Genomic DNA, 12,857 nt, shown 5'->3' on the forward strand with positions numbered 1-12,857 from the left:
TCACTAGACTTCATACCATAAACAGAGTTTCTTAGAAAAGATCACACCACAGCCTATTAACGTGAATTCCCATAGTCGATTGAAATAATGAATCCACTATTAGTTCCGCTAGTATTTGTTTTATTAGCGGTTTTATTAGTTGCAGATTTGCCTAAAGGTTGTACAGAAGAGATTTTCGAAACTTTAAGGGATAAAAAACCTGAAGGTGAAAATATGGTAAGTTAATTTATTTTGAGTGATGATTCTGGAACAACTTTTAAGAGCTATGACCGATTTAATTGTGATACATTTCCATCTATTTTTATCAAATATGGTTGTATTTAGATCTTTTATTATAACGTATAGTCAAAACCGATCTTATCGCTCGGGTTTTATGACTTGTCAACTAGAAACTTTCACGTTTGTTTTTCTTTTATCTTGGTTAATTGTACTCTCCAAATAAAATTCATAAGATAGATAAGACAACCGAATAATATCTTTACATGAAAAAAAAAAAAACAAAGAAGACCAAAACATGTAAACGAAAACTACGAAGGACTGAAGAGTTGAAGGAAGATATGAAAATTGAAGATCGGAATGAATGATTTATATAGATCAGAAATCAGTTTTAAAACAAACTCTTTAAAAATATAACGGTTTGGTTAATGGACTTAAATTACTATCAAAATTAATAAGAATGTTAGGTTTTCGCTATAAAAAGGACTGTAACCGACGATTTTTTAAAGAAAAACTAATTTGGATGCTAAGCCAGTCTTAGATTTTACGAGTTATTCTCGTTTACTCTTTTTAGTATGGTTCCTGGAAACTGGCTGCATTTTCTTTTTATTCCTTGTAATAGTTATCCGGATTAAATAGAAATAGACAATGTAATTTTTTGGAACTTTTTAATACCAATTGTAATTTAGTTTGTGTAAAAAATCATGTTATGTGGCTATCACAACAGTACGTAAAATAATAAAACTATTTTTCCTTATATATATAACTGCACGTTTTGGCAGTTTCTGTGTTTTCCGTTTTGATTCATAGAATTGATTTGGACCGGCATGATAAAACTGGATTTGATTATAAGCATATAAAGTTAATGGAGTTTACTGGAGCAGGACGCAGCAAGAATGTCATTTTTCCAGATTCGTCAAAGAAAACTTCTCTCACATTTTGATAATGATAATACCAAAGGATTTGCGATAGTGTCACAAAATCGTGGGAAAGTGAATCCAAGAAAGTAAGTTGATACTTAACAATTACGGAAAAATTGTGTGTATATCAGCGTAAACTTTTTTATTTATTTTTATAATTGTTCTAATCACTTCTAATAACTATTTGTTTCAGTTAATTAATAAATTCCTTTTCGCCTAATTTCGTCTAACATTCGCAATCGAAACGTAAATCTTGTTGTTTTAAAGGAATGTTAAAATGAAAGACATGAATTTTGAAAATATTTTCAAGTATAGGTTGTTTCGTAAAAGCGTGCCCCTACAAAAATATTTAGTCTAGTTCTGTATATTTTTGCATATTAGGATTTCTCCAAGGAATGTTTATATGACGCAGCAATTGTCAGTAATTGTTTTTGAATTTTAATGCTACAACATAATAGGGAAGAAATAGAAATATGTTATATCATATTATCTCCTAATATTTATCAGCCTGCACCCTTTATAATAACAGAAATGGCCTTTAAGATAGTCAAATATGTTAGTAAGATTTCAGCGCCTAAGTAATTATTTTCTACAGTGTTTTCCAAAATCTTACTATCTAATTTTTTAAGTGAACACCCTGAATCTAACTACTATATCTATCTACCATTTTCGTTAAGCTTTCCCTATACCTATCGATTCAAATTTTTCTGTAATTTTCCTTTATATGAATCATTTACAAAATGAGTAACCAAATCTAATTTGCAAACTAACTAAAGGCGCTGTTATTTTGTAGGAGCCAGTTTTTTCCAAATAGTATTGATCAGTGGAAGGTCTAGAAACCAGGTGGTTAGGATGCAAACTATCAATTTGCTTGAGTTAAGATGAAGATTTTTTCTATGTATAATATATCAACCGACAGTTAAAAAACATTTTTTTACCAAAAACATTATTATATAACTAGAACTATTTATAAAAAATTTATTATAATGAAATTTCTTAAAATTTTACAATTAACCAGTCATTCAAATGTATTGGTATTGTTCGAATTAGCCTGTAAACTAGCTATTTTATGCAATTCGGACGGTTGTGGTGATCATATTAACTAAATATATAACTAACTAAATTAACTAAAGTAAATTGATAGTTTTTAAACCAGCCAGTATTTTTTATCCGTTGCTTTGTGAAAAATGGCTGATTCCTCCAAAATTACAGCCTATGTAGTTAGTTTTTCAAATTAACTGGTTACTTAGAAAACTAGCACAGTAACCAAATTAGCCGTAACAAACACAAAATAAAAATGGTACACTCACATTTTAAAATTAAATATGTAATAGTTTTACTTCGCCGCTTGTACAAAAATAAGTTTTGGCTATTGCTAAATAATAAGTTTTGCTTTCATCTGCCATCGGGCCATGAAAGATATCGAAATTTGAGTTCTGATTTCGAGAGAAGTCTTGAACTGGTATTCAAGAAGATATTAGTATATGCAAACTAACACTTAGAGTATTTATTTACTACTACAATTTATAGAGTTACGGCCATATATCTCGGGAATTATTAATTAGACTTGAATTTAGGAATTTTAGTATACAGCGGTTTTCGGTTAGGTTGGATCCAGTGTTTCTTCATGTAGTGTACCCTATATCCAAATTCCATCGGTTTTGCAGGAATGACAAAAAACGAAAATAATTAATTATACATAAACTACAATTTTATTTAACAACGACGTAATCTCTACTCGATAATCCCTATTCGTACGATCCGCCGATTTGAAAACATTTGATTCGAGTACTTTCTTACATTTTGTGTGTAATATGCCCCATTTTTTTGAAACCATATGCGGTTATCAGTAACTGTTTCGCTCTCTCTGATGAATTTTTGTCTTTATTGTTCAATTGTTTTTATTGTTATTTAAATTTACCAATTCGTTAAAATCAATAATTATGTGGTCGATGAATTAAATTCTAGTGATTAAATCATTAATATTTTCCGTTTATGTCATTCCTGCAAAAACGATTGAATTTGAGTATAGGATAACATACCCTTTCTATTAAAAATAAGAATGTTTGGAGCTTAGGAAAAAACCATAGATACGGCAACGTCTGATTAGAAACTCCTGTACATTAAATTTGGTAAATTGCTTTGCGAAACTTTTGACTAACTCTGTATATCTTTATATCTGTACTTGATTTTGAGTAATTAACAAATACAGTTCTTTAATAGTTTACTTTTACAAAAAAAAATCAAGAAGTAATCAGTTTTCCAATTTTGCTTTGGCAAGAGGATTTCGTGGTAACAAAATCGAATTTTTTAGTAAGCAGGTCATTAAATCGATTATCAAATTCGGTATCGACCTCAGGCGTTGGTAAGCTTTGTGCGAAAATGCGCCGTTTGCATAAAAAAAAGAAATAGCCACCCTCCAAGATATCAAGATATCACCAGGAGAGCGTAGGTTTGCTAAACTTACTCATACCATACAGTCGAAATGATAAAATATCTTCAGGTTGATTGAATAGAAGTTATGCTATCGTAGAGAAGACTCCAATTTCATCTTACAGAAAACAGGAAATTGTCTACTGGTTGGCTACCAAAAATATTGAATTTGATGATAATGTAATAAAGAAAGAAATATTAGAAGGATTATAGCAGAAAGACATAGCTGCCACCGGCATATTATTGCGAACTAAATCCTATAGATTTTATATGGGCGATAGTGACAGCATTTGTAGCAACATGTGACGACATTCAAAATGGAAAGATTGATTAATCTACTAAGGAAAAAAAACAGTTCAAAGTTCGCTAGTTTGGTAAGACTTTGGAAAACACCCTGTATAAAATAATTACTCAGGCTTAGCTTTCAATAATAATAAATTCGAATATTTTAGGGACCATTTTTAATATTATAAAGGGTGCGGATCGAGACTATTTTTCATATGTAACAAAACATATTTTTGTATCTTCGCACTTTTAGATAACCCCGTATAATTAAAAATATTTTTAAAGTGTGTGTTTTTCGAATTTTCGCGAAGTTCAGAGATACGAGAAATATATTTACTAATTTTCTAGGGGTCACAGGCCATTCGGAAAGCTGAAACCTCTTTGCACCAGAAAAGGAGTTGCTCAGTAGAGCTGCATAAATACACAAGAGCTGAGTCCCAGATTATTGCGTTGTTTACACTAGTTATTAGTATTAGTTCATTTAGTTTTAATCGTGGCCGACAAGGCTGTGATTTACTTTCTTTCTTACCACAAAGTTTTGTGTGTGTGTCACTCCATTGCTGATTAGGTTTGCAAAAATCTTAAAAACACTCCAAAAAAAAATATACCGATCATAACATCGGATGCTGAATGAACTTCGGAAAAAGCCCAAAAATGAATCTTTAAAGGAAATCCTTCAAAACTACGTCTTGATATAACTCTCTGCGCGATTGCTCTTTCCATGTACTCTACTAAAATTAGGTAATTTAAAAAATTCTTTTCAAAAAATTATAAAATATTTGCAAAGCCGTGTTTGTCCCATTTAATATAAATATTGAGTACAATTATTATGGCATTTTCTTTAATTACCCCTTAATAATTTTAATAATTGTATTGTAAAACCAAAAAAAGCAGTTGAGGTTAACCAGTTTTGATAATGAAATTTCACCAACATTCAATTTGTAAGAAATTGTGGACTTTTTATATTTTCCTTGGAACCCCATTCCTCCCCTAACATCGTTGGGTCCTTCTGTTCCACTGCTCGAGAGTACTAGCTTGAGATCGTCTTCGTGTTGTTATGGATGCAACTCCCTAGATCGGCTGTTTCTCCATCTTAAATCGGGACTTTGTTGTATGTAAAAGGGAAACCGTATCCAATATAAATGACGTATCTACTTGATTTTTGATCAGTTCTATATTGGTATGTATGTATCGTAGTAAGGTAATAAAACTGCAAAAAAACTTGAAAAAGTCAATATATTTATTGAATATACAAAATGGCTACGGTCAATGTGCCCATTATAAGCATAAAAATAGGGACAATGCAAATTCCTGTGTTAATTGTGTTATACAGTGTGCTGCTATAAGTTTGCAATGGGTTGAGAGCACTTATACAGATGTCTACATATACGGGGTGGAGCAAAAAAAGTCAAATATTACCAAGATTACCAAACGTGCTTAATCATTTATTCAGTATTTTTGGGTTAATTTAATTCTATTATTTCAAAAGCATTACTTGCTACTTTGAAAAAGCAAAAATATTTTCACGATAAAATAGAGTGTTTTGATTTACAAAATTTGCAAATTAAAAGCAAACAAAAGATCTCCAGCATCCGAAAAATACCCAAAAAATGTGTGGTCGATCCATGTAAAAATTCTTAAGCTTGCAAAGAAAACTTTATTTTTATCACAGATGACAATTTTTTATCGCTGATGTGTCCCGTATTTAACATGTAAAATACTTATGCTAATTAAAATACTAACTACAGTATCCCAATTGAACTAAAACATCCTTAATTTCTTCAAAAACTGTTGGATCTATCACCGTGCCAGGTATCTGAAAAAATATATACCATGTAGCCATTTATTGCAGTGGGCTGTACTGTGCAAACCACATAGTCATATCATAGTATGGCTATAATTCCAGGCGGGCAGGTGCTATCCCTCTCCCGTTTTCCAGACTTCATCTTAGAATAATAAGATCATTGTTAAATTTTTTAATGCCCTACTAAATAATATCCTCTTTTTAACACACGGATAATGAAGCAATTGTTAATAGAACTGATCAATACTTTTCCAACGTTGTCAAATGATCAGGACATATTTGCGGCAAATATTTCATGTTAATTTATAGTATAAATCTATCTAGCGAACATAATTGAATATGCCTTGGTTACCTATTTAAAAACATTAGAGCATTAATACGTGTAATTAGGTTTAAATCTACCGTTAAGATGGCAGTGAAGAAGTACAGTTTAATTTTAATATTTTTTGGAGTGACACTTGCCGCGCTATTTTCATTCAAGAGTAAAGTTAAAACACAGCCGAGTTCTAAAACTCCGCCATATAGAGTGTATTGCAGTTTGCAGTAAGCGTATACCACGCCCAGGTTGACACCGATTGATAATTAGAGCGATAAAGTAGCTCCTCTAATATCACCCTGTATAATTTGAATTAAATTGATTTTTGTAATAAAGAAACTGTCAATTTTAGTGCCAAAGAAGTCAATGCCAATGTCAAAAGGCTGACAAATAATGATTTAAGGCAGAAGGAGCAGGAACAGCTATCAAATGAATTCAACAGCATTTGTGGAGAGCTAACTTCATATGCAAAATTTTTCGTGGCACTTGCCCAAGAACGATACTTTATTAATGACTCTACTGGTAATTCATTTGTCTACACTAGAAAAATCTCAAACTACTTGTAAAATACGTCATGTTGCAGAAATCCCAACGCTTGAAGCTGATAATGCTTGATTTCCAACAAAAAATGTTACCCAGTTAATGTAATTCCAGAAAAACTTTATCGTCAGTTATACCTTCGTTAAACCGCCGAATTTGGACGTTAATCAAAATCAGAATCAGAATCAGAATATCAGGCAGCAGCTGTTATAATGCCACTTTTCCCTCGACCATGATATGCATTCATAAAATATATACTAATAATGTATTTTTGAAACCAACATCAAAAAAGGTGTAGCAATCTAAGGATTGCCAAGATGTAAGATTTTTGTACGAATGCAGTTACTTTCGCAAATAGTGATTTTGTTTGATTTTGCGGAGGTAACAGAGGAAATAAATATCGAATTTTTTAAACACACTGTCATTAAACTACAGCATACCTTCATTAGTTTGCCTCTGGCTAGATCCGAAATTGACTTGCGACATATCTTTCCCGACCTTGTCATAGGCAACTGTTTCACGCTTATGGCCAATTTGAACGCTGCCACGGCACCAAAGTTTTCTCTCACCATGGCGACCAGTTCTTGGGCCACCATACAGTCGTTCAAATCCGCGTCTGTAACAAATTTCACAAGTACTCTCTTTTGCAAACAGAAATGTCGACGAGGAACGCCGAAATCAAAAACGGTTTAATATTTCATGCAAAGAGCTGCGGGGATTTAGATATTATTTATAATTATATATCAACCCTTATGGCTAGTGTGTATCTTCGACAGTCATGAGGAAAATAACAAAAAATTCAAAAAATTACGAGTTTGTATGTGGCGCTGTGTGCATCAGCTACAGCTGACTGTTGGTAGCTGAACTAGTAGTTTCCATAGTTTGTTTATTGACAACAGATGCTTTGCTTAAGACCTCCTTACTCTCCGGTATGAGGGCTGTTTCCTGAACGTTCTCAGGTGACAAAGTTGTTCTTCCCTTCCGCCCTTTTTTTCCGTGTATTTGCTTCTTGATCCTGAACTTTCTCTGGTAATCTGGTCGCTTGGGAGTGAATTGCGTATTGTGTAAATTTTTGTATAGAACTCCTTTTTTTATTTTTTCTAATGTAAAATATTCGAAAATAAATGCGCGACGATCATTACAACGATCAATTGAGTGTTGAGGTTCTACGGTGATATTCATTTTGTAGTCTTAAGATGTGAGATGTATTTCAAAAACATGTTAGGTCCCTACAGGTAAAACTCGTACAATTAGATCCCTAAGGGATCGTTAAGAACTAATAAGTTAATGTTTTGTTAAGGGAAATTAAGATTTAAGGGGTACCTTTAAAGCCTTTTGACTTTTACGGGTATACTTGATAATTTATGACAAGCAAGTAATCGCCAGCGTCAGCTGTTTGAAGAACTTGAGGATCTGACGAATCAAAAAGAGTAAACATCAGCATCGTGCAGCTATTAACTTCAAACTTCTCTTTCTCTGTTGTTTTCGATCAAATTTCAGTCAAAATCAGAGTTTTCGCCAGTTATTGTAATAAAAATGTTAATAAATCCAACCTTAAAGCATAATCTTCTGGTCAAAGACCTAGATCTAGTTGATGTCGGTTGCGCCAGTTATTGTACCACAGAAATCAACTTCAAACCTCACTTTATATGATGAATAGCTCTTTCTTTTAACTAGAAAGTGATGTTTTAGGTTCATATCTGCTGGTGTGTTGACGTTTTTATTACAGCAGGTGATAGGGTAGAACAGTTTTCCCGAAATAGGATCGAGATCGACGTCACATTATTTGCTATTGTTATTTTCCAGACCCTTTGTTCGATCGCCCATTTTGTTCGAGTTTTACTCTTTGGTCTCCCGATTTCTTCGCCGTTACTATGTACTCTTTTTTCGGAAGCCTCGATTTTCTATATTTCATTGTTAGTTCAGTAGTAATCAGTTAGTAGTCAGTAAGATGTTTTGTCTATCTTTCTTTCTTTTTGCATTTTTCAACGATTCGTATTTTTTAGGCTGGTCCTCTCAATCCCCTGCTGTATGTATGATTTTTTCAAGTGACATACTGGCCCACGTATTTATTTGGTCAGTGTAGCGATTTGAGGAGACCTCCCATCGCTTGCCATCGTCTAATAAGGTGACTGAAGAATTTCTGCCTAAGCATCTTCCTTTGGATGGTTGGGTGTAGGCGTTCGTTTACTTGTATCCCAAGTTCTCTAAGAAGAAAGTTGTTTGTTTTTCTTGCGGTCCACGACCATCTCATCATTCTACGATAGCAAATCATCTATTCTTCATCGACACGCGGCGTTAATCAGATATTGGATCAAAAATATATTTGCTTGCTTTTCTTTCTTATCTCATTCTTGCAGGGTTCCTATTCGAAATATGTCCACCGAGATAGATTAGATCTCTAGAAAATGCCTCATATTTTTCCTTGCCATCAACCACCATTATAAAGCTTTTTTTTTGCTGGTTCAACTTTAACCCAGCTTTCTTGCTACATATCTCTATTTAAAAGTGCTGACAACTAAATAAGGCAAGAAGTGGTTCTTGATCAATTAAAATAAAAAGTAATAACACCTCTCAATAATATTAGCCATTGTACCAACTAGACCTTTACAGAATTCAGGGGTGAAACTATTCCACATTTTGTGTAATTTAGCACGTAGTTGTGGCGAAGTACGTTGAGGATCGTTCCTTAACTGTAACTGTAACATCAACATCGCTGATTATGTTTACGTTTATTTGTTATTCATGTAAATATTCTGGTGTGGTTGTCATTATGTAAATATATATAGAATTATACAAATATATAATTTTCATTCGACCGAAAATATCATCGCTCTGTGTTTTACTAATTTTCAGGCCATACTGTATTTGCTAGTTACCTTAAGATTTTTCAAAATTGTAGTTTTTCTAACGATGTCGTCATGGTAACATATGTCGAAATCGTCCGATAGGTCGCTACACTAAACGCTAAATAATTCTAACCTATCGGCTTACCTTCTTTGGTAACAAATAGACATAAAGGTAGTTCGCTCTTGATCTTGTCAGGTACAGATACGACGCAAGCATTACTGACGTCGGGATGCGACAGTATAATGTTTTCTAAAGCTAGAGTTGATAATCTGTGACCTGCGACGTTGATGACGTCATCCGCTCTGGCAGTGACGTGGACCTGTCCATCTCCGTCGATGCACCCCGCGTCCATTGTGTCGTAATATCCCTGCAAATAGTTTAAAACTTTCGATTATCGATATTTCTATATGCAGTGTGCCCCAAAGTCGTTTCATTCGCTCTGTCAAAATTTCAAAAATTTTCGAATAAAATATTTGATTTTTCGGGCTTAAAGCTGGTTGGTTAATTTTTCTGTAGCGTGACATTTATAAATATTTTCAATCTCGAAATCAAATGTACCAAATATACAAAATGTTCGGTTAGCTATGACTTTTTATTTATTTATTAATTCTGTTTTCTAAACTATTTTTTTTTACCTATTTTTATACATGTATATTTTACTTATTATAACTTAAAATAGGAGTATATGTTATTTACTAATTTACAACAATTGTCATTAAAAATGAATAAACGCGAGGAGCATATAGTTAGTTAGTAGGAGCATTGTGCATGTCATGCTTCACAAATATATGTGGAAAATTGAGAGATTTATAAATAAGAACGTTATTTTTTAAATTAATTTTAACGCCCTGTATTATAGAAACTGGATGTAAAACTGAAAAATGGCAAGGCGAAAGACATTTTAACAAAATCTGACAATAACTAGTTGCACATCTTTTCGACTCACCCCCTATAGAAGTCATATTATAGAATAATCTTCAATCAATTTTCAAAGCCCTCTTGCACGCTGACAATGGTAATAACCATTATCCAATTTAATTATCAGAATATAGAGACATCAGCGGTTGTAAATATTTGGACACTTTCTGGCCCCTAGTGTATATAGTTTTGTATTATTAATTTTCGAGATTTTCTACATAAAAATAATACATATTAATAGTCTAAAAATAGTGCATTATTTTTATTTGTTGTGTTTTGTCTTTTGAATAATATTTCCTTTTTGGGTTTTTGTTGTAAATTATAACTCGCATGTAATTATTTTGATTTTGTGCTGCTTCTCCTTTCGATATTGCCGCAATATGGTATCGAGTACCAGAAGAAGTCGTAATAGCTAATTGTTATATGTTACTCAACAAAACTTTTTTCATTTTAAGTCATTTTAACCTAGACGCTACCTTTTAAATCACATTTAATTAAAATTCATAACATTTTGTTAATGTCTTGAAATGTCAACTATTACAACGATAAAAAAAAAACAAATGTAAGTTTATTTTTTACTGTCTGTCATGGAAAAACTCAGCTGGATACGTATGGTGTATTACGACAAATAATAATGCACTCACAAAAAATACAAGAACAAATTGACATAACGGAGAAAACATGAAATTTAGTGGCCAATCAATTATGATGATCTCAAAATAAATATAAAGTTACAGTTAATAAGCTAAAATATTATTTGACTCTAAATAATTTTCATATTACCTGATATCTTGCAAAATACGTTTTGAAGAATCTTTCATCGGCCCTGTATAGCGTTGTCATAAATCCAGGCGGAGTAGGCAACTTGACCACTATCCTGCCAAGTTCATTTGAATCGCAAAGAGAGCCATCCTTGCGTACCACTTCAACTGAAAATTATGTAAGAATAACATGTGTACGATACAGAGAATAGAAAATTATCCAACAAGGACGAATATTAAGTTTGATTTTAGCTTCCCATCAAAAACCGTCTCCCAACGCTCTGGATGAAGTAAATACATGGAAATCTTGTAAATAGTGGTATCGGAGTTTTTAGATAATTTACTATTGAAGTTGGCTGTACGACTTTGGTATCAATTAGAAAGGGCCCGTCGATTGCATCGATTTTTTTCTCTTGTGTCAGATTAAGAATTTAGAACCGTTAAATAGGGTTCATACCGCTGTTAATTAATTAGTCTAATAATTGTAACAGTTCAATCAAAACTGTTAAAGAATCTTTTGGAGCACTCTTTAGGAAATGTCCATGGACCGTTCGTTTTAGATTTGACGTACTTTAAATAACACTTCTTCGGGATTTTATTTAGAATCCAAAAATGCAGGTGTTCTATTTAAAATAACATAGCTGATATTGTCGATCACTACATAACACACTCTGAATATTTTAAAATATTTTTAAAAGGTACACTAGCTTTTCTTATATACTTTGATGATATACCTGCCAACGTCACTTAGGTATAGAATATCCTATACAAAATGTGCCTACAAAGCAAAAAAATGCCTTAATGTACAGAGAATTTCATTTAAACTGAGAAAGTTAGTCAGTTAGTTAGTTAGACTAGTTCGTAGACTAGAAAGTGGAAACTCAGGGAGTGGGACCACACATAAATGAAGACAAGACAAAGTACAATCGCGCCACGAGATCACTCCAGGGAAGACGGGACAAGAGGAGTGAAAATAGAAGCATGTAGACAAGGATTTGTGCACCAAACATGTATATTCACCCATATATACCATACCAAGGACTAGTGAACTTAAACTTCGTTGTTGTGAAAGAAAAGTGCCGAGAAAGATTTATGACCCAATATTGGATGTACTCGCACAAAGTTATAGAATCTCGCCAAAAAAAAGCTCTACAAATTAAAGCATAAAGATCCAGAGATGGTCTAAGAAATCAAGTCTATGTGGAAGACTGCATTGGTCAGGGCATGTAATAAGACAACCAGAGGAGCGATATATTAACCTACTCGGCAAACCAATCCGTAAGGAAGACCCCGGATAAGATTGACGGAGAACATTGCCAATGAACTTAGAATCATGGGGTACGATATAGAAAGTAGAACCAAATAAATTTTGTTCCCAAGTTTTTTTATATTTGTAGCAGGATCTTACACCAAAGCGTTATCCAATAGTAAACTAGACACCCGGTACAATTGCACCTTGAAATCCGTTGAAAGTGGCTGCCGGTCATAATTTTGGATATAGCAGGTTTCCATGCCTGATTTATGCACAATAGCATTTTTTAACCCGATTAAATTTACATGCACAAATTAAAATGGTAATAATGAGCAACAAACATTGTGCGGTGACAATGAACGCATTCATTTAAATAAAACGCATCCACGTGTGTGAATGATGGACTGTTTAAAAGAATACAGTTCCGTTGCTAGAGTTACCTACAATTAAAAAATTATTGAGATAGTCAGAAACCAGCCATAAACTATTGCTTCTTAAGTAAACACGTCAACGCACTGGTATAATCAATTTTGATTTTCATAGCTATGAGATTAGGCCTTAG

At 32.9% G+C, this 12,857-nt stretch overlaps 1 protein-coding gene and 1 long non-coding RNA gene across 2 annotated transcripts in view; one reads left to right on the top strand and one right to left on the bottom strand.

Moving 5' to 3' along the window:
* Window positions 1–6,945, top strand: LOC132703708 (uncharacterized). Its single transcript, XR_009619134.1, has 4 exons — window positions 1–216; window positions 1,128–1,222; window positions 4,203–6,496; window positions 6,558–6,945. It is a non-coding gene; the product is annotated as an uncharacterized LOC132703708 (long non-coding RNA).
* LOC132703707 (acyl-CoA synthetase short-chain family member 3, mitochondrial) overlaps window positions 5,541–12,857 on the bottom strand; it is a 22,527-nt gene continuing 15,210 nt past the window's right edge. The window contains exons 9-12 of the mRNA XM_060673133.1: window positions 11,066–11,211; window positions 9,509–9,731; window positions 6,955–7,130; window positions 5,541–5,670 (exon numbers count right to left, since the gene is read on the bottom strand). Of these exons, the coding sequence (XP_060529116.1) occupies window positions 5,593–5,670; window positions 6,955–7,130; window positions 9,509–9,731; window positions 11,066–11,211 (623 nt within the window). The 3' untranslated portion in view covers window positions 5,541–5,592. The remainder of the gene's footprint in view (window positions 5,671–6,954; window positions 7,131–9,508; window positions 9,732–11,065; window positions 11,212–12,857) is intronic.

This window comes from Cylas formicarius, unplaced genomic scaffold, assembly GCF_029955315.1.
Source record: "Cylas formicarius isolate icCylForm1 unplaced genomic scaffold, icCylForm1.1 PGA_scaffold_6__28_contigs__length_40554024, whole genome shotgun sequence".
Lineage (NCBI taxonomy): Eukaryota > Metazoa > Arthropoda > Insecta > Coleoptera > Brentidae > Cylas > Cylas formicarius.